We start from the raw sequence: 23,151 nt of genomic DNA on the forward strand, positions 1-23,151 counted from the left end.
CTGTCAATACCCTGGGTTCTGTGTTTAAAGCGCCCTCTACCTGCACCTGTCAATACCCTGGGTTCTGTGTTTAAAGCGCCCTCTACCTGCACCTGTCAATACCCTGGGTTCTGTGTTTAAAGCGCCCTCTACCTGCACCTGTCAATACCCTGGGTTCTGTGTTTAAAGCGCCCTCTACCTGCACCTGTCAATACCCTGGGTTCTGTGTTTAAAGTGCCCTCTACCTGCACCTGTCAATACCCTGGGTTCTGTGTTTAAAGCGCCCTCTACCTGCACCTGTCATTACCCTGGGTTCTGTGTTTAAAGTGCCCTCTACCTGCACCTGTCATTACCCTGGGTTCTGTGTTTAAAGTGCCCTCTACCTGCACCTGTCATTACCCTGGGTTCTGTGTTTAAAGTGCCCTCTACCTGCACCTGTCATTACCCTGGGTTCTGGTTTAAAGCGCCCTCTACCTGCACCTGTCATTACCCTGGGTTCTGTGTTTAAAGTGCCCTCTACCTGCACCTGTCAATACCCTGGGTTCTGTGTTTAAAGTGCCCTCTACCTGCACCTGTCAATACCCTGGGTTCTGTGTTTAAAGCGCCCTCTACCTGCACCTGTCAATACCCTGGGTTCTGTGTTTAAAGTGCCCTCTACCTGCACCTGTCAATACCCTGGGTTCTGTGTTTAAAGCGCCCTCTTCCTGCACCTGTCAATACCCTGGGTTCTGTGTTTAAAGTGCCCTCTACCTGCACCTGTCAATACCCTGGGTTCTGTGTTTAAAGCGCCCTCTACCTGCACCTGTCAATACCCTGGGTTCTGTGTTTAAAGCGCCCTCTACCTGCACCTGTCAATACCCTGGGTTCTGTGTTTAAAGCGCCCTCTACCTGCACCTGTCAATACCCTGGGTTCTGTGTTTAAAGCGCCCTCTACCTGCACCTGTCAATACCCTGGGTTCTGTGTTTAAAGCGCCCTCTACCTGCACCTGTCAATACCCTGGGTTCTGTGTTTAAAGCGCCCTCTACCTGCACCTGTCAATACCCTGGGTTCTGTGTTTAAAGCGCCCTCTACCTGCACCTGTCATTACCCTGGGTTCTGTGTTTAAAGCGCCCTCTACCTGCACCTGTCAATACCCTGGGTTCTGTGTTTAAAGCGCCCTCTACCTGCACCTGTCATTACCCTGGGTTCTGTGTTTAAAGCGCCCTCTACCTGCACCTGTCAATACCCTGGGTTCTGTGTTTAAAGCGCCCTCTACCTGCACCTGTCAATACCCTGGGTTCTGTGTTTAAAGCGCCCTCTACCTGCACCTGTCAATACCCTGGGTTCTGTGTTTAAAGCGCCCTCTACCTGCACCTGTCAATACCCTGGGTTCTGTGTTTAAAGCGCCCTCTACCTGCACCTGTCAATACCCTGGGTTCTGTGTTTAAAGCGCCCTCTACCTGCACCTGTCAATACCCTGGGTTCTGTGTTTAAAGCGCCCTCTACCTGCACCTGTCAATACCCTGGGTTCTGTGTTTAAAGCGCCCTCTACCTGCACCTGTCAATACCCTGGGTTCTGTGTTTAAAGCGCCCTCTACCTGCACCTGTCAATACCCTGGGTTCTGTGTTTAAAGCGCCCTCTACCTGCACCTGTCAATACCCTGGGTTCTGTGTTTAAAGCGCCCTCTACCTGCACCTGTCATTACCCTGGGTTCTGTGTTTAAAGTGCCCTCTACCTGCACCTGTCAATACCCTGGGTTCTGTGTTTAAAGCGCCCTCTACCTGCACCTGTCAATACCCTGGGTTCTGTGTTTAAAGCGCCCTCTACCTGCACCTGTCAATACCCTGGGTTCTGTGTTTAAAGCGCCCTCTACCTGCACCTGTCAATACCCTGGGTTCTGTGTTTAAAGCGCCCTCTACCTGCACCTGTCATTACCCTGGGTTCTGTGTTTAAAGTGCCCTCTACCTGCACCTGTCAATACCCTGGGTTCTGTGTTTAAAGCGCCCTCTACCTGCACCTGTCAATACCCTGGGTTCTGTGTTTAAAGCGCCCTCTACCTGCACCTGTCAATACCCTGGGTTCTGTGTTTAAAGTGCCCTCTACCTGCACCTGTCAATACCCTGGGTTCTGTGTTTAAAGTGCCCTCTACCTGCACCTGTCATTACCCTGGGTTCTGTGTTTAAAGCGCCCTCTACCTGCACCTGTCAATACCCTGGGTTCTGTGTTTAAAGCGCCCTCTACCTGCACCTGTCAATACCCTGGGTTCTGTGTTTAAAGTGCCCTCTACCTGCACCTGTCAATACCCTGGGTTCTGTGTTTAAAGTGCCCTCTACCTGCACCTGTCAATACCCTGGGTTCTGTGTTTAAAGTGCCCTCTACCTGCACCTGTCATTACCCTGGGTTCTGTGTTTAAAGCGCCCTCTACCTGCACCTGTCAATACCCTGGGTTCTGTGTTTAAAGCGCCCTCTACCTGCACCTGTCAATACCCTGGGTTCTGTGTTTAAAGTGCCCTCTACCTGCACCTGTCAATACCCTGGGTTCTGTGTTTAAAGCGCCCTCTACCTGCACCTGTCATTACCCTGGGTTCTGTGTTTAAAGTGCCCTCTACCTGCACCTGTCAATACCCTGGGTTCTGTGTTTAAAGCGCCCTCTACCTGCACCTGTCATTACCCTGGGTTCTGTGTTTAAAGCGCCCTCTACCTGCACCTGTCAATACCCTGGGTTCTGTGTTTAAAGCGCCCTCTACCTGCACCTGTCAATACCCTGGGTTCTGTGTTTAAAGTGCCCTCTACCTGCACCTGTCAATACCCTGGGTTCTGTGTTTAAAGCGCCCTCTACCTGCACCTGTCAATACCCTGGGTTCTGTGTTTAAAGCGCCCTCTACCTGCACCTGTCATTACCCTGGGTTCTGTGTTTAAAGCGCCCTCTACCTGCACCTGTCATTACCCTGGGTTCTGTGTTTAAAGTGCCCTCTACCTGCACCTGTCAATACCCTGGGTTCTGTGTTTAAAGCGCCCTCTACCTGCACCTGTCAATACCCTGGGTTCTGTGTTTAAAGCGCCCTCTACCTGCACCGGCTTACGTCAGAGGTCTGTCCCGCCCACTCGCCGCTTGATCGACAGTCGCAGATTACAGCTGATCCTGACCGGCCAATGCGGCCTGCTCACTTCCGGCAGTTGCGCGTGACGTGTCGAACTCCAATGAAGCGTTCCAGCGGGCGGGGGCCTTCGAACGTCGGAACGCCCGGTTTGGAACTCCAACGGCTCTTTGCGGCCCCGGAGCGCTGGATGAACGCCGGGGGCTGCGGAGGCCCCGGGACAGCCGGCGTGTGTGTGTGTGTCTGGTCGCCGGCCTTCCGGGAGCCGGGAAATCCACCTTCGCTCGCCTTCTGCTGAAAGTCCTGCAGCCGAAGTTTGAGTCATTCGTGCTCTGTTACGATGATCTTATCCCGGGGGAAGCTTTCTCGCTGACAGGACGGAGTGACGTTGACGGTTTAACGGTCAATCCTGCAGGAACGGTTAGCATGTGCTGGGAGCGATGTTACAGCGTCCATAGCAGCGTTTTAAATATCTAACTGAAATTATAATCTGCCTTCGGATGAACCGGAATTACCAGTCGATGGGTTGCATTTTAAGCAATATTTAACATTTATTTGCATACAGTATACAAGACGTTCAAAAATACTTTTTTGGCATGATCTGGAATGCACAGCCTAAAAGTGCCTTTTAAGCACATTCAGTAATAACTTTCAAAAGGGAATTGGATAAATACTTGAAAAGGAAATATTTGCAAGGCTATGGGGAAAGAGTGGGGAGTGGGATTAATTGGATAGCTCTGTCAAACAGCTGGCACAGACAAAGTGGCTGAATGGCCTCTTTCTGTGCTGTATGATCCTATGATGTAACAAATAAATAAGCATTTTACCACAATCATACATATTTATCACATAGAGCTGCTTGTATAGTCTGTGGGATGTCACCCACCCATTTAGTGGCCCATTTTACAATAGGAATGCAGCCCAAGGTGAGCATGCAGTATTCCCTCAATGGCTTTCACTCTATAGTGTAAACAACCTGACTTGTGGGAACTGACCACATTGTTGGCCCATTAAAATGTGGATCCATCCAAATGCTGTTTTCAATAATCTATCCGTGGGAGCTGCTTCTGTGCATTTGCAGTCTGAGAGGTAGAATTTCCAGTGGGAGGAGGGAGGGTTCCCAATCTCCTGCTGTAACTTTGACGCAAGATCAGTGGAAACAGCAGAAACGGTCATTCATCGTTTCTCCGCAGTGTCAGATGATTTTTTTTTTGCCAAAGTTATGGCAGGAGAAAACCCATGGAAATTACTGCCGTAAATCTTTGTATTGTGCAGCAGAGCTCAGCTTACCTATACAGACCAGGCCCCAATGCCCACTGTAAAAGTGAGAGCGTGAAACACAGGAGTCACACTTTTGTAACATTGGGGTTGATTTTCCGCAAGGGCTCCCCGATCTACCACTAAGTTTGGCGGAAACCCTGGAGAAACAGCCATTTTTCTGGGGTCTCTGCCAAAGTTACAGGAGGAGATTTGGAGAGCCCCGTTGGAAATTCCAGGTGAATATCCCATAACCTGATATGTTAGTGTGAAAGTAAAGTGTCTTTTAACTTCATTCTTTTTCTGCAGTCACTTGTGTGGTTCTGTGCCAATAATGCCTAGGCTAATAGCGCCAACCAAAAAAATTGGAATACTGTCAAGTTTCATGTGCGAATGATGTAGCAGTCTTGCTTGTGGATTAAAATTCATATTAAATGTACAGTATTCACTGAGGAAAGACTATCAAGCCCACCCCATCCAGTCAATGTTAGCCCACTCCATAGCCATGCTATCTACTGCGAGAGGGAAAAACATACAAAGAAGCTCCTATGGCTAATCAGGAAAAACTTTGTGAAATTCCTTTCCAACTTCCTAAAGCAATCAAGCAAACTCCTGGAGATTATGTTGGCCTGTGCACATCATAACCACAAGTAACTAAGGTGTCAGCCTTAGCACAGTGGTAGCACTCATGTATCTGAATCAGAAGGATGTAGCTGAGTTAGAAGGTCGTAGGTTCAAGTCCCAGTCCAGAGACTTGAGCACATAATTTAGGTTGACACTTCAGAGATGTCATCTTTCAGATGAGACATTAAGGCTAGGCTCTATCTGTCCTCCCAGGCAGATGTTAAAGATTCCAGGCACTATTCGAAGAAGAGCAGATGAGTTCTCCTGGTGCCCTTGCCAATGTTTATCCTTTAACAAAGATAACTGAAAAATATTATCTCATTGCTGTTTGAGGAGCCTTGTTTTGAGCAAATTGGCTGTCACGTTCCCTACATTACAACAGTGATTACACTTCAAAAGTACTTCATTGGTTGTAAAGTGCTTTGGGTCGTCCTGAGGATGTGAAAGGTACTATATAAATGCAAATTCCTTCTATCTAGAAACTTGCTCACCATAACTGGGAGTCCCCTTTCTCCAGTAAGAAAGAGGGAAGATCTTGAATTTATATAGCGCCTTCTCTCAGTAATTTAAGTTTCTACTTAAAAGATTGTAGAGACTCCTTACACACGATAAGTATCAGCAGTTTATTCAAGAGGCAATGACTCTGAAAAGAAATGCTTCCTGTTACCTAACCTACCTCTTTGCCTTCAGATTTTATAGACATGACCTGTAGTTCTACCATCCCTATCCAATTCAAATAACCTTTTTAATTGGACTGCCCTCCAATCCCGTTATCATTTTAAAAACTTCAATCATAATCCCCTCTGAGCCTCCCTTTCTCCAAAGGAAATTACCCTAATTCCTAGAACTTATCCTCATAACTAAGAGCTCGAAGAGGTGGTATTCTTCTGGTTGTCCTCCTCTGCAGCTTCTCCAAAGCTTCAGTATCCTTTAATGTGCGCAGGGACCAAATCTGAACACAAAACTCCAATACTCAAAAACAGTTTAGTTATAAGCAATATTTAAAGTTTCCTCATTGTGTAAACTATCCATAATATATTTTAAAAATATTGTGTGCATGTGCTTCCTATCTACAAAACCTTATTGTTGCATTTTTGTCAATTTTTTCCATGATAAACTCCTATGTCCACATTTATAATGGAAAGTGTCTTTGTAACCTTGTCATGATGTCATTACACTGTTGCTCCAATGAGGGTGCTGCAGTGTCACCAGTGACAGGAGGGTGCAATTATAACATGATGAGTTTACATAAGCAGTTTCCATTGTAAATATGGACATAGGAATTTATGATGGAAATACAAAATAAGGGCAGAATGTATGACTTTAAATGGGGACTGAATATGTCAATCATGCATATTACTTTCACTGGCAGTCAGTGGTAATGACTGATTTGATCATGGTTTATTGGATTGTAAACTGATTTATCCACATAGCAAAATGTACTTAATACTGTTATTACATTTTTTCAGTTACTAGTAAATCTCTCATGGCAATTCTCACATTTAGTTGAGGGAAATGGTATGTCTTTTAGCTGTTTATTGTAATAGGCCGGGGGCAATCCCACCTCTGGCGCAAGTAAGAATAAAAGGCATTCTTGGAATTTTTTTTTTAAGAGGTTAAAGCACCACCTCAGATTCTGTATCATTACCCATGTGATACCTCCAAGAATACTTCTCTACTTTCAGTCTATTTGTTAAAACAGTTGTTATCCATGTTGGATCTGTATTCATTTTATTGGAATACTATTCATGCTGGTATCATGCTGGGTAAATCTTGTATCAGCCAGAGAATGTTTCCTACATTATTCAGTTGAGAATAGAATAATGATCCCCCATTGTGAATGAAGTCGACTCTTTACAAGTGGACTGAACTGAGTCCAACATGGAGTTGTATTGATAGTATAAACATACCGTTTGTATTTTACATTTATTTAGTTCCATCAAAAGTCATTCCACATTTAATCCATGTTGAAGAATACATTTGTATCTGTGTTGCACTAAAAGCCAAATATCTTTCAATTTTTGTAAGTGGCTCTTTTTTGGTTTATTTTTTTGGATCTACAGGGTTCGCTTTGGAAATTGTACAGGCATAAATTGCTGGTATACATAGAACACTTGATACAGGCTATTTATGGGAGTGGCTGCCTGTCTGTTTCTGTCAGTGAAAATGATTCAGCGTGGGATTGTTTCATTCGATCACTGAAACAGCAGCATATCATCTCTGGAGAAACCCAGCACATCGGAGTGCAGCAGTATCCAGTCTGCATCTCACATTCAGGACCCTTAGTTATAATTTTGGATGACAACTTCTACTATCAAAGCATGAGATATGAAATTTACCAGATGGCAAGGCGAAGTAAGTTCCCTATAGCAAGCAATATTTATAGTATGCCTACCAATGCATGTAAATAAATAACTAGAATTTTTGGGCTTCAAAAATTCTTTAAAATTAACACTAATTGCACAAATATTGGAAAAATGTCTTCTGCGCTTAAAAAAAACTATTTTCTGTAACTGCTTTTTTCATTAACTGCTTACTAAAATGATTCAAGCATTCAAAACCTCTATTCATGTACAGAACATGAGTGGTTTTGCAGCATTTTATTGTAAATTCAGTGCTTTGGCATTTTCTGGTTCAGTGACAATAAACATCTAGCCTAAACTGGTTTTGAAATATTTTCTTATATTTTGGCATCAACATCAAAATGGCCTTAAGAATAGAATAATGATACAGAACCAGTAAATAGCATAGTGCTGGCTAACTTTCAAAGAATGGAAGGCCATCGTTGATAACTTAATTAAGAACCACAGATTAAAATATGCCAAAGCAAGGTTATGTTTTGCTATGGGTATTACCTTGGATTCTTTATGAACGGAGAAATCTAGACATAAGATCATAAGAGATAGGAGCAGGAGTAGGCCATTCGGCCCCTCAAGCCTGCTCCGCCATTTAATGAGATCGTGGCTGATCTGATTTTTACCTCAACTCCACTTTCCCAGTCTTTCCCCATATCCTTTGACTCCCTTACTGATCAAAAATTTGTCTAACTCAGCCTTGAATGTATTCAATAACTCAGCCTCCACAGCTTTTTGGGGTAAAGAATTCCAAAGATTCACGACCCTCTGGGAGAAGAAATTCCTCCTCATTTCTGTCTTAAACGGACGACCCCTTATTATGAGACTATGCCCCCTAGTTTGATTCCCCCATGGGGGGTAACATCCTCTCAGCATCTACCCTATCGAATCCCCTCTGAATCTTGTATGTTTCAATAAGATCTCCTCTCATTCTTCTAAACTCCAATGAGTATAGACCTAACCTGTTCAATCTTTTCTCTTAAGACAACCCTTCCATACCTGGAATCAACCTAGTGAACCTTCTCTGAACTGCATCCAATGCAAGTATATCCTTCCTTAAATAAGGGCACCAGAAATGTACGCAGTACTCCAGGTGTGGTCTCACCAGCACCCTGTACAGTTGTAGCATGACTTCCCCCTAGAAATAAAGGCCAATATTCCATTTGCCTTCCAGATTACCTGCTGCACCTGTATGTTGACTTTTTGTGTTTCATGTACGGAGACATGCAGATCCCTCTGTACCACAGCATTTTGTAGTATTTCTCCATTCGAATAATATTTTACTTTTTATTTTTCCTCCCAAAGTGGATGTCTTCATATTTTCCCACATTATATTCCATCTGCCAAATTTTTGCCCATTCGCTTAATCTGTCAATATCCCTTTGCTATCTTTGTATCGTCAGCAAATTTGGCCACAAGACACTCTGTTCCTTCATCCAAGTTATTGATATATATTGTAAATAGTTGAGACCCCAGCACTGATCCCTGTGGCACCCCACTAGTTACAGATTGCCATTTTGAAAATGACCCTTTTATCCCGACTCTGTTTTCTGTTAGTTAGCCAATCCTCTGTCCATGCCAGTACGTTACCCCCAACGCCATGAGCTCTTCTCTTGTGCAGTAATCTTTTATGTGGCACCTTATCGAATCCCTTTTGGAAATCCAAATATACTGCATCCATTGGTTCCCCTTTATCCACCCTGCCTGTTACTCTAATAAATTTGCCAGTCATGATTTCCCCTTCATAAAACCATGTTGACTCTCCTTGATTGTATTATGAGTCTCCAAATGTCCTGCTACTACTTCCTTAATAATGGATTCTAGCATTTTCCCAATGACGGATGTTAGGCTAGCTGGTCTATAGTTACATATAGATTATATAGACAGTCTACCTTTATTGTTCAGGCAGTAATAGATTGGAAAATGTTCCAGTGAGGTTTGCTGTACTATTAAAATTATCGGGATTGCAAGAATCCTGCAGCTTCCTGGTCATGTCCCCAGCCCTGGTTTGGTTTGTGCTTACTCTCATCTCAAGATTGTTTCAAAATAGCGGCTGGAACTTGAGTGTTGTTACTTACCATTTCCGGATTTAAATCAAGTCCCATTTGATGGAGCAAAGCCTCTTACTGATGATTATAAAGATCCTAAGTAAAAATATTTTGAGCAGCCTAAATCCAGTTCCTACAGATGCTTCCAATAAGTTAGTAGGTAAATAGGCCAAGTGCTGTGTTACTTACTGAACCATTCAAAATAGGAAGGATCCAGATCTAATCTGTGCTGTCTGCTGATCTAGCCGATCTGAACTGGGGCAGTAATGAAGCACTATGGTTGACCTCAGTGTCCCCAACTAGTGGTGAGAAAAAATCAGCCACAGTTCTTGCACCTGATAGCTATTCAGTGCCTTGCTGATAAGTGCATGTGTGTGGACATTGAATGAAGACAGGATTGAGTTCAATTGTCATGCCACTTACAGTTGAATAACCTGTCTGTGTTCTTGGATAAAGAATGGCTACTTGGGTGAGTATAGAAGACTGTCAGCCAGCATGAGTGAGTGCCTTCAGGAAAGAAGAGGAGAAAACTGGGGTGGGCGGAGGCTGGTTTCCCTAAAACAAAGTTGTTCATAGTTTTGGTATTAAACTGATTATCTCATTCAGAGAAGACATAAAGATGACATATGGGAAATGCAAAATTCAGAATGGTACAATGGGGGTATGCACATTTATGGAACAGCGTAGATAGAGCTTCACACTGAATCTAATCTGTACTGCACCTGGCTTGGGTGTGTTTGATATTAATACTGTCATTCCCAGTACTTATATTGTCCTTTATATGAACTCAAATATTCACCAATATAAGATATATTGGGGTAGAAATTCTGCTTCTGCACTAGCCTGCCAGTGATTTTCTGCCCATTCACTTTAGAGGAATCAAGATCACAGGCTGGTGAGCATAGAAACAGAATTTCCACCCATTGTCTCTTTTTTTAAAAAAGAATATGCTTCATTGTAGCTTTAGAAATTATATTTAAGATCAAACAGTCAGCAGCTACATTTTTTTTAAGATTCCCTAGGCTTCTTTCAGTTGTTTCTGGAATGCCCACGTGAATTGTGCCTGCAGAGAAATCATGAACGGGGCTGTCCGGTAAATGATGAAACAATAGTACTGATGTCAGCAAAAATCCAACCACCTGATCCTGAGAGGAATTCATGGGAAAAGAACAGTATGATACTGAAAAGTGCAGATAATGTATTGGAAGAGGAGCTGTAAGTGTTTTAAGTGCTAATTGTCTAATTCTTTGACATTTCCTTTAAATTTGGTTGTCCTCTTTTGATTAGGAAAAAGACAAAATATCTTATTTAAGTGAAATTGTATATCAATTCTTTTTGAAGATTCATTTTTCTTCAGTGAGTTGGTGGAATGTGAGTACTTCAGGATATTTGGGATGGTAAATTTATATTGATCCCTTGACAGGCCTGTCCATCTTGGCAATGGAACATATGATGGAAGTCCAAGATATCAGATTAAAGTGTGCTAAAGTTAATCCTGCTTTAACAACCTGGAGAAAATCAAAACTTTGCAATCTTGCAAACTCTCCATTGTATCCGTTGTACAAATTGAAGTAACTCTGTTTAAGGTCTTGTCTTCAATCTTTGGTGTAATCTTAGCTTTCTGCTAGAATATAGATATTTGTATATTATTGTGGAGCTTTGGAATAAATTGTGACAGTAATGCACTGATATCATATGTAAATACAATTTGTATTTGTTGTGAAGAATGTGGGGGAGTTCATGCAATCACTCAGTGAATTTATCCACCAGGTAAGTGAGCCATACAGAGCAGGAAGGTTTAGTCCCTAGTTTGTACTAAATTCACTGACCTCACTGCAATTGGCACTATAATTTGTCTCGGGGCACTCTGGGTTAAGGAATGGAGAGCTGGCTAGGGTTTCCGCTCCTGATCACTATCCAGCAACTTCTAACGAATGCACGCATGATCAGGCCTTACTGTGATGCCACTTATGGTCCAATAGCCAAAACTCACTATCCAGGCCAGTTGGGTGAGGTACTGAAGGGCAATCAGCGTAGTGGAATTATAAACAAGCAAGGAGCTGGTGCTTTCAGGAAAGCAGATAAAATTTGTGAGAATTTTAAAAAGAAGAAAACTGGGAATTTTGAAACCAAAGTAATTTTTTTTTAAATTTACTGTTGTCATGGTGTATTTTTTGTAACATTATTTCCTTCTCTGCCACTCCTGAGACTAAATATCGGCTAAGGAATATTAATTCTAGTTTTACTGCCAAAAAGACTTGAAGAATCTGTCAAACCAATTTTTTGTGCATAGGCTAAAGTCTAAGTTCAGAGTTAGATACAGCAACATTACTTTTACTGCTCACTTTCGCATCCATTCATTTTAATTCATGTTTAACAGCCAGAATGTGTTTGCACTACTTGATGTTTCTTTAGAAAATCCAGAGAAGTCACTTGAAGAAAACATTGAACAAAAGGTAAATGTAATTCTTTTTACTATTTAATGTGTATCATAAATAAAGTTGTAGTTTTTAAATGTTGATTTGGTACATAGAGGAGAGAGAGTATATAAAATTAAAGAATTTACACACTCCTGTTTCTCGTGTCATTGCTTTTAACTAATCTTTTGAAAGACTTCACTGTGGAGCCCAGTTGGAATTGATTACTTGGACATAAAAAATGCACTCCAGTGATTTTCAGTGAGAAAGCCCTTAATAGCAGCATATGTTTTTGTATAATCTGTGTTGTCAGTGTTGTCTGAATGCTAGCTGTATTTTATTTTTAGAGTACTCCTGCAAAGTTTGATCTTAAGCAGAATTAACTTGATATTTTGTTGTCTTTGAAATAAATTATCCGAGAGGTAAGAGGTGATTTTCAACTGCCGGCCACCTATTTCTTGCCTCAAAAACAGGTGGCCAGCAATTGAAAAACAGGGGGGCACATTAGCTGCCCCATTGATGTCCAAGACTCACGATGCAATTTTCAGACAGGCCTCGTCTGTTTCCAGCAGGATACTGCTTAAATATGCAAATCGGGATCCTACGCCGGTTGTAGGACAGAGTATAATTATCATGTACAAATTGGCGGAGCGAACACTGTGCACACTCTATCTATTTGCACCAGGCATTGAGTGGCCTAATCAGCGATCCGAAGGAAAAGGCCCAAAAATTTGCTTGGGAGAATTTTTCCTCCTGGCTCCACAAAAATACTGCAGGTCACTGCCAGCCTGTGCTTGACCTCCTCAGGGATTGGCTCTTCTTCCCCCACCCCTGCCAATCCTGGCCTATTATCCAGTTCAGCTGGGTATCAGCCAATTTCTAGCTGTCCTACATCTGGTGAGCTGCAGCGGGCACCCATGGGGTGCTCACAGATCGCCGGTACCATTTAAATGAAGCCTGAAAGTAAAAATGAGCTTTGGGCGAATAGCGTAGCCACTCTGCTGACTTCATGCCTGTTATGGGCAGAAATCTAAAATTGCCCCCATAATTCTTAGGCTAATATCTAGTATCAGAGGACTGAGTTATGAAGAAAGGTTAAAAGACACAGACTTTTCAGGTTCGAAAGGTAGGGGAGTGGAGGCACAAATTTTGTATTCATTCAAGAGGAAGTTTGATGCTTTCATGGTGGGAATGTAGCTTTCTTTGGAAGGATGAGCTTGGGTTGGATTGGGTGAGTGGCCATCATCGTCTGAATTTATCTTTGTGATAAGGTGTAAGTAATTCACTTAGTACTTCCCTCTACAGTTTTCTTTTTTAAGTAGACGCTGTACAGTGTAGAAAAGCAGGTATTCCCAAGGACTGCACTATTTTGTTTAGAGATAATATTTTTGTAATGTATATTTCTCTAAACTATTAGATAAAATTATATGAACTGAAATGTGTTCTGCATGGCCATTTGTCATGAATTAGTAATCATTGACACATGACAACATTAAATAGCACCACAAAGTTATGCACTTGAATGGGAGGTTGCATTCCTGTACCCATATCCACTTCATACATGTTCAAACAATTGAAGGTGTGTTACTGGTCTCCAATACTTTCTTTTTTCTTTACACCTCAAATTAATAAATGTCAGGGAGATGAGATTGTGTTTATTGTTAATGGGAATATTCATGGATAATTGATGCCCTTAGCGCATATAGGACAAGTACACTGATATCAAGCACATCTACAGTTTAGGTTTCATTCTAGATTTCAAGCATACAATTAATCCAATAATGATAGCTTGCCTTAATTATGTTAACATTTAAAGTATTTGCTTTTGGCTATCTTACAGGAGACAGATCGTGCCATTTGTGCAGCTAGCGTTCTTCATCAGGCTGATCAAGCCTTCCGTCGCTTGGTGTCCCAGTCTATGAAAACTGCGAAAGGTACAACTAATATACAATGAATACACCAGAACTGTCGTTTATGTATTGGTTTATTATTGTTCTGTCTGTATGGTATATTGCTGTAAGCAAAATTGAGACAAACTGAATGTGTACTACTTAGTACATCCTGAAATAAAATAAAAAATTGTTATAAAGCATTCTGGCTAAACCCTTTAGAAAACTTTATATTGCACATTGTAGGGATTGAAATAATTTTATGCAATATCAGTAACATTTTTGTATGAAATCCCTTATTGTAATCAGGTTAAAGTAACAGAGGATTTTGCATATGAACGTAGCACAGTTTCAACCCATTGGGGAAATTTTCACCTTCGCTGCCTTGGCAGTAATCTGGCAAAATGATGGGGAGGCTTGCCCACTAGGATTACATTTCAGGTAATTGCAGGCATGCTACCCATGATTCCCTTCCATTAAAATGAATCCATGGAAAATCATAGAGTGCACCCACACTTCCTAATATGGGAATATTATTATTGATGAACAAAGCACAGAATAGTCACATCCTACTTCAGAGGTAATGCAATCACATCCAAACTAATTCTAAAGATTATCCCAACTAGGGGTGCCAACCCTCCAGGAGTCAAAGATTAATCTTTAAGACACTGCTGCGAACAACCCAGGAGACAATTCATAGGGGCATTAAAAAAAATTGTGTGTTCTTTCATTTTCTTTAAACACTTTCATTTATTGGTTATAAAAGTATTGGAGATGGGGGGGAGGGGCTGTTTGACTGACAACCAAGAATCATCCAATTGGGTAATGAAGAGTCTGTTTGCTTTCCATTTGGGGTGGGAAGTGTGAGGACGGACATGTCAGGTGACCAATGGCGGGAGTGTGGGGGTAGGGCAGTTGGAGGCTGGGCGTCATGTGATGAACCCTCCAGGAATATGTCCCATCATAATCCCAATCCAGAGTGAGAAATGTGAGGCATTAATGGTATGAGGGAGTCCATGAACATTGCAGAGGTCCTAGTCGATTGGAAACAGGCTAATATGATGCCTCTTTTCAAAAAATGGAGTACAAAATAGACACAGGCAGTCTTGCATCAGTGCTACCTAGAATAATCAAATTGATTTATCAGGATTAAACTTGAAAATTGTATGATAACCTAGTAAATACCAGCCAAAAATAGAAAATGCTGGAAATACACAGCAGGTCAGTCAAACTACAAAGGAAAGGACAGGTTATTGTTTCAGGTATAACCCATTGTCAGAAATGAAAACTAAAAGATAAGCAAACATTTTAACAGGATTGGAGAAAATAAAGCGGAAGGTGAGAGAAACAACAGATCTCCAATCACAGAGAGGAAGTTAGTGGATTGATGACCTGCAAATGTGCTCAATAGAAAACATTTACAAAATATAAAAGATTCTCTCAGTGAGGCAATGGAAAGACATTAAAGGAACAAAATAACGTGCAAATAGTGAAGACGGTGAAAATACATAGGAGAGGCCCACAAAAGGAAAATAACGGGGAAGATTGAAGAAAGAAAGACTTCCATTTATATACTGCATTTCATGACCTCAAGACATCCCAAAGCACTTTACAACCAATGAAGTACCTTTGAAGTGTATTCACAGTTTTAATGTAGGAAACGTGGCAGTCAATTTGCGCACAGCAAGTTCCCACAATCAGCAATATGATAATGACCAGATAATTTTTTTTAATGGTATTGGTTGAGGGATAAATGTTGGCCAGGACACGGGATAACTCCCCTGCTTATCTTCGAAATAGTGCCACAGAATCTTTTACGTCCACCTACGAGGGCAGACGGAGCCTCGGTTTAATGTCTCATCTGAAAGATGGCACCTCCAACAGTGCAGCACTCCCTCAGTGCTGCATTGGAGTATCAGCCTGGAAAGAAAGAAAAAAAAACTGCAGACACAGGAGGTCTGAAATGAAAAGAGAAAATGATTGAAAGACCCAATCCCAAAGAGAGGGGGAAAAAAAGGCCAGCACCCTGGATGCAGACCCCACTGCCAGAACAATGTTTTGACGAAGGGTCTACACCTGAAATGTCATCCTGTCTCTTTTCCCGCCCCCCCCACTCTCAAAAACCAACAGGTCTGAAATGGAAAGGGGGGGTGGATATAGCTCAGGCCTGAAGTTACTAAAGTTAATGTTCACACCAGCATGCTGCATAGTGCCCAGGAATAAGATGAGATACTGTTGAGCCTGGTTGGCATTGTGTAGGAGAGCAAAAGTGGAGAGATCAGAGTGAGAGGTGGGGGGGGGGAGTTAAAAAGGTGAGCCACAGGAAAATCAGGGTCACACTTGTAGACAGAATGGAGATGTTCAGCATAGCAGTCACCTAATCCGTGTTTGGTTTCCCCAGTACAGAAGAGACTACAATATAAGCAGCAAATATAGTATATTGGATTGGAGAAAGTACATACAAATTGCTGTCTCACATTGAAGGAATATTTGGGGCCTTGGATGTGGAAGGAGTATACGGGAAGAGGTGAATGAATAGGTGTTGCATTCTGTGACGACATTAGGACCATGGAACATGTGCAATTGCATGAGGCCCTAAGTGGATCCACTGATAAGTTTGTCTAGTAAAATGTAGGGGCCCCAAACCAAACCTTTGCACAGGGTCCCTGCAAGGCAAACACCACCCATGGTTGCATTTGCTAAGACCTAAGGGTTTTATTTTGGCCCCTTCGTCGCTGCTGAGCTGATGGACGTGAATTTAGTAGTAGTAGTGAATTTAGATGCATTTAAGGGAAAGCTAGATAAATACATGAGGGAGAAAGGAATATGCTGATAGAGTTAGATGAAGTTGGGAGGGAGGTGGTTTGTATGGAGCATAAACATCAGCATGGACCAGTTGGGCCAAATGGCCCGTTTCTGTGCTGTACGTTCTATGTAATAGGAATAGTAGTAGTGTTGTAGTAGACTCGATGCTCAGGATGTCCAATCACGGCAGAGCATCAACCAAGCAAACAAATAGAATGCTGAACTATATTGCCAAAAACTGTAAGGTGCTCTGCCTTATCCCTGGTACCATTCCAGTAAATCTCCTCTGCATCCTCTCTAAGGCCTTGACATCTTTCCTAAAGTGTGTTGCCTAGAATTGGACACAATACTCCAGCTGGGCCCTAACCAATGTTTTATAAAGGTTTAGCATAACTTCTTTGCTTTTGTACTCTATGCCTCTATTTATGAAGCGAAGGATCCCATATGCCTTTTAACAGCCTTCTCCTGTTGTCCTGCCACCTTCAAAGACTTGTGTACATACACCCGCAGTTCCTGCACCCCCTTCAAAATTGTACCATTTAGTTTAAATTGCCTCTTCTCATTTTTCCTACCAAAATGAATCACTTCACACTTCTCTGTGTTAAATTTCACCTGTCATGTGTCTGCCCATTTCACCAGTATGTCTTTGTCCTCCTGAAGTCTGTTACTATCCTCCTCACTGTTTAATACATTTCCGAATTTCGTGTCATGGTATCATAGTATGGTACAGTACAGAAGGAGGCCATTCGGCCCATCATGCCTGTGTCGACTCTTTGAAAGAGCTATCCAATTAGTCCCACTCCCCTGCTCTTTTCCCCATAGCCCTGTAAATTTTTTCTCCAAGTATTTATCCAATTCCCTTTTGAAAATTACTATTGAATCTGTTTCCACCACCCTTTCAAGTAGTGCAAACTTTTTAATTATGCCCTGTATACCCAAGTCCAGGTCATCAATATATATCAAAAAGAGCAGTGGTCCCAACACTGAACCCTGGGGGACACCACTGCACACTTCCCTCCAGTCTAAAAAAACAGCTGTTCACCTCTACTCTCTGCTTTCTGTGGCTTATCCAATTTCATATCCATGTAGCAACTGCCCCTTTAGTCCCATGGGCTTCAGTTTTGCTAACAAGTTTATTAAGTGGTACTTTATCAAATACCTTTTGAAAGTCCACATATACAACATCAACTGCACTACCCTCATCAACCCTCTTCTTCACTTCATCAAAGAACTCAATCAAGTTAGTCAAACATAATTTGCCTTTAACAAATCCATGCTGGCTTTCATTTATTAACCCATATTTTTCCAAGTGCCAATTAATTTTGTTCTGGATTAATGTCGCAAAGTTTCCCCACTGCTGACGTAAGGCTGACTGGCCTGCAGCTGCTGGGTTTATCCCTCTCCCCTTTGAACAGGGGTGTAACATTTTCTATCCTCCAGTCCTCTGGCACCACTCCCATATCTAAGGAGTGTCAATCTGTGCTTCTCAAAGTGCAGATTTTGATGTACACTGAATCATTTTAAAATATTTACTTATTGTAGGGGTCTGGGCATAGCTGTGATTGGATCCACTTTGTGGTTAGTAATAGTTATAGGAATATTTCTAGAAAAGGAAGTCAAATAAGATGGGAATTGAAAAAAAAATTAGAAATGGTCTAAGTAATAGAAAAATGCAGTTGAATAGAAGAAAATATAAAACAAGAAATTTGATAAAATTTTAATTCAAATTAAGTTAAATAGATAAAATAACAGAGATGAAAATAAAAAGACTGAAGGAAAACATTTTATTCCCCAGTCAGCTCCTTTCTCTCCTGAAGGTGGTGATTCAGCTGGGCCTTTCTTCCATTGGCAAACAGTTCTCTGGTACCTTACTCAATTTGCTTTCATTCACGTGAGAGCCTGGACAATGAATGCCCTGCCCCCACTGTCACCCTATTTAAGACCAGTTGAACACAGGGTATGGTACTGTAGTGGTTAGTAATCCAGAGGACTAGACTAATTATCCAGGGGGCATGAGGTCAAATCCTACCATGGCAGTTTGAGAATTTGAATTCAGTTTAAAAATGGTATTGGTAGAAATGGTACCAGTAAAAGTAACCATGAAGCTGACGGATTCTCATAAAAAGCCAACTGGTTCACTAATGTCCTTTTAGGGAAGGTAACCTGCTGTCCTATTGGAAGCCTGACATAGCCATACTTATCCAATCTGGCCTCTGTGTCTCTGGTTCTACATTAACATGGTTAACTCTTAACCGCCCTTTGAAGTGGCCGAGCAAGCCACTCAGTTCTATCAAACTGCTAAAAAGGAACCTAGGCATTGAATCAGGATATGACAAAGGCATACCTATCCCAGCTGACCCTGCAAAGTCTTCCTTATTAACATCTGGTAACTGGCACCAAAGTTGAGAGAGCAGTCTCACAGACAGGTCAAGCAACAGCCTGACATAGATATCATTCTGTGAGTATGACTATCAGCCAATGTCTCAGACTCCTCTATCACTATCCCTGGGTCTGTCCTGTCCCACTGACAGGACAGACCAACCAGAGGTGGGGGCACAGTGGCATACAGTCGGGGTGGGCGGCGGAGTCCTCAATATTGACTCTGAGTCCCATGAAGTCTTTTGGCTTCAGGTCAAACATAGGCACGGAAATGTCCTGCTGATTACTACCTACTCCCTCAGCTGATGAATATGACTCCTCCATATTGAACACCATTTGGAGGAAGCACTAAGGTAGCAAGGGCACAGAACGTACAGTGGGTGGGGGACTTCACTCTCCATCACCTAGAGTGGCTCGGTAGTACCAGGCCTTGTGGAGACCAAGTCCCATCTTCACACTGAGGACACCCTCCATCATATCATGTGGCACTATCGCCGTGCTAGGTGAGATAGATTAAGAACAGATCTAGCAGCTCATGAAACGCTGTGAGCCATAAGCAGCACCAGAATTATATACCACCACAATCTGTAACCTCTTGGCCAGACACATCCCTCACTCCTCCATCACCATCAAGCAAGATGACCAATCGTGGTTCAATGAAGAATATAGAAGAGCATGCAGGGAGCAGTACCAGGCATACCTGAAAATGAGGTGCTAAGCTGGTGAAGCTACAATACAGGAGGACTATGTGCATGCCAAACAGTGAAAGCAGCATATTATTGACAGAGCTAAGTGATCCCACAATCAATGGATCAGGTCAAAGCTCTGCTACTGTGCCACATTGAGTCATGAATGGTGGTGGATAATTAAGCAACTAACAGAAGGAGGCTCAATGAACAGCCCAATCCTCAACAATGGCGGAGCCCAGCATATGAGTGCAAAAGACAAGGCTGAAGCATTTTCTAGATTTTTTTTTTCCCCAACTGGCCTGGATTCATTCCACGTGACGTTAAGAAACGGCTGAATAAACTGGACACAGCAAAGGCTATGGGCGCCAACAACATCTCAGCTTTAGTGCCGAAGACACGTGCTCCAGAACTAGCAGCACCTCTAGCCCAGCTGTTCCAGTACAGCTACAGCAATGGCATCTACCCAACAATGTGGAAAATTTGTGAAAATATTGGGAGCCTCACACATGTTTTTTTGTTCCAAGTACCTGGCTTTTTTAAGCTGGTGCTTTTGTGTAGCACTTATGTTCTAATGTAGTGTTTTGTAACTAATGTGAATTAATGGAATAAGAAATAACCAATTGTGAAATACTTTAGATAATATTTTAACAGAATAGTACCATAAGTGCAATGTTTCCATTTTTTGGCTGTTTAGCACTTAACGGCAGACAGGAAAAAATGTGGTGTTCGTTCAGTTTTAACAGAACAGTTTGTTCAAATACTGGTCAGAATCTGGGAACCCTTTAAATTAGCCTTCTAGCATTTTCCAAGGTCTGGATACTGTTAGTATTTTGTTTTCACAATAATTCTCACATTGTTAAATTATTTTTGTTCTAGATAAGAAACTATCGAGGTGTAATATGAAGTCACTGTCTGAAGAACTTAACAAGCTTAAAACTGTGCTTTTGGAGGACCTTCGACATGCCACTTTCCAAGGCAATCCCATAAAGCTTTGTGTTGATGTTGATGCAATTGTTGAAGAAGCTGCCCATGAATTTGATCAGAAAAAGGAAGAAATTTTAAGGAATTTTCTAAAATTTCAGACTTGATAATGTACAATATGCCTATGGCTCATAGCTTGATATTTTATGACTCAGTGCTCAAGCTTATTTATAAAACCTTGAATTAGTCAAGTCAAGTTATTCTACTGGAAAACTGTGGGACCTTTTAAATGTTGCTTGCAGAATTGATATTACCTTTCTATTGTTAGAGAGGTAATGGGGAAAAAAATGTCATCAAAGCTTCAAATTGGACTTGTTTTCCAAGTAACACAATGATTGTGCAATATATAACAGCCACAAGTCTGCTGAAAGATAAGACAAATCCATTTGTATTAAACCTAGATGTAATTGAGAAGTTTCCTATACATATATTCAAGATTGCTGCTCTTTACTTTTTGTAAATTTGAAGGGGGTTTCTTCAGGCTACAAAGTTTTAGCAAGAGATTCTGCTGTAATTGAAGAGGTTCTACTGCAGATCATTAAATGGAAATTTCCATTAAAATTGTATTTTATTTAGTCGGAAATATAATATTTACAGTTCCTTTCCCCAGTGCAGCTTTCTTCATCCTTTCTTGGAGGCAACAACAGTCTTCTGGTGTCTTGATAAAGTGGCCATTTAACATAAGCCTAGACAGTATAGTGTCGACACCTTTTCGACTGTTGATATTACTGTTACGTTTGATTTGGCCCTCTTCCAATGTTAATACACACCAGTGGGGCATTGAATAGTAATCAGGAGCAGGCACCTTCGCAAATTTTGTTTTCCCCTCCCAACTAGTAATACTGTTCTTTCTAGCATATTATCTCTGTTGGTGTATAGTAATAAAAATTATTTCTGCAATTATAGCACATTTTCTTTTGGTAATTCACACTATCTTTGAAAGGTTGGATGGGAGACCCTGGGAGTGTGTCAATAGTTGTAAGGGATTCATGCACTCAGAAGTTTGAAAACCATTGATATACACCTTAGAACAGAACCACATTGTTTTCAAAATAAGTACCCCTGCATTTTTAGTTGGCTGCATATAGTGACACAAGTCCCGGCCAGAATGGAGATGATTGGGTAATTACCCTGTTAATCACGCCTGGAGACCGCACTGCTGTAAGTGACTGAGATTGATTTTACACACATAATTTGTATTATGTAACTATCCTCCACTCACTGCATTTTGCTGAAGAAATAATCCTGTTGTACTCAGGAGACCCTGCTGTAGTTTCGCTCATGAGTTTGGTTTGATGTAGTTCGTAGAGACTTTGTTTAAATAGACTGTTTGCTGAGTAAATAGACTGTTCGCTCTAAGTCCTGCCCTGCCTCTAACTCATTGTCTGACACAGTGGTGTCAATACTCACTCCATTTTTTGTTATAAGTTGAGTGTAAAAGCATATTATCAATTTTAGCTATAGGTAGTGTTTCCCCATGTTGGTTCCACAAACTGCATTAGAAAATGCTGTAGTACTGCAATGCCACTAAATACAACTTAAAGGAGCCCAAAGCAAAAGCACACTATATGCAGAAGCATAATATGCAGAAGCTCAAATAAAAACTGAAAATGCTGGAAACATTCATCAAGTGGAGAGAACTAACAAGTTAATGGTCCTTAGTTAGGCTTGCCCTTGCACGGTTCGGTTTTAAAATTTTTTGCATAACAAGTTGCGGAAAATGCGAGCTGATAACAGGGCGTGTGGGACCTGAGTGTACAGGGCAAGCAACTGTGTATCTCCTTAAGCAATCAGATTGAAGGGTTGAGAAATAAACAGGAATGACGGAGAAAGAAGTGTAAATTAGAGTGGGTGAATTCAATGTCAAATCAGGTACAGAAAGAAAAATAAAGAAAGAAATATTGGATTGAGAGAGAAAAGAGGCAAAGGAAAAGTAAAAAAAAATTAATTGAAAATTACATTTTTAAAATCTCCAACAATTAGTACCTGAAGGAATGAGATTCCACATAAGTAATAGTTAATTTTCAGAGCCAGAGAGGTTGATTGGCAGTAACTAACACTTATCACGTTGTTAAGAGTACTTAAGACTTGAAATTATATGACTTATCTTTCTGTGGTGAATTTAGTTCATAGCTACCGCGCAAACACAGCAACTTCACGCCATTCGATGCATTTCAATGGTGAGGCAGAAAGCGAAACGCCGTTTTCATGAAGCGAATGTCAGAGCGATACAACTGGAGACAGCAACTTTTGGGTATTGGCATTTAAACATGCATCTGCTCCTCGCCTAAAGTTGCTGTACCATTTACGCTTAAATAACGGCGAGCAGCATTAACCTCACCGTTATTTTGACAGCAAAATCTGGGCCAACATTTCAGGTGTAGACCCTTCATCAGACCAGATGAACAGTATTTAAAAAGGAACAAAACAAAGGGAAGGGGGAGGGAAAAAAGTACACGCATACAAGAGAGGATCTAGAATAACCTGTGACGTGCTTAAATGCAAATGCTTTCTAAATAGAAAACCGGAGATGGTTAAATGGCTGAAGCAATTGAAGTGATAACATATGCTCACAAGTATTAAATATGCTCACTTTGGATGGGTTTTACTCAGATATTTTTGTTATACTCAACACCAAAGTTCACTCCCT

General features: G+C 41.6%; 1 protein-coding gene across 1 annotated transcript; it reads left to right on the top strand.

Annotated features, from left to right (window-relative positions):
* Positions 1 to 3,127: 3,127 nt before the first annotated feature.
* On the top strand, positions 3,128 to 21,406 carry LOC137340396 (L-seryl-tRNA(Sec) kinase; the record flags this gene model as incomplete). The annotated part of the gene is made up of 6 exons (XM_068002816.1): positions 3,128 to 3,478; positions 7,003 to 7,294; positions 10,355 to 10,556; positions 11,722 to 11,797; positions 13,599 to 13,692; positions 20,397 to 21,406. Coding segments are annotated over 6 exons (1,227 nt in total), but the record flags the coding sequence as incomplete, so codon positions are not given.
* Positions 21,407 to 23,151: the final 1,745 nt, after the last annotated feature.

The sequence above is a fragment of the Heptranchias perlo genome, chromosome 21 (assembly GCF_035084215.1).
Source record: "Heptranchias perlo isolate sHepPer1 chromosome 21, sHepPer1.hap1, whole genome shotgun sequence".
Lineage (NCBI taxonomy): Eukaryota > Metazoa > Chordata > Chondrichthyes > Hexanchiformes > Hexanchidae > Heptranchias > Heptranchias perlo.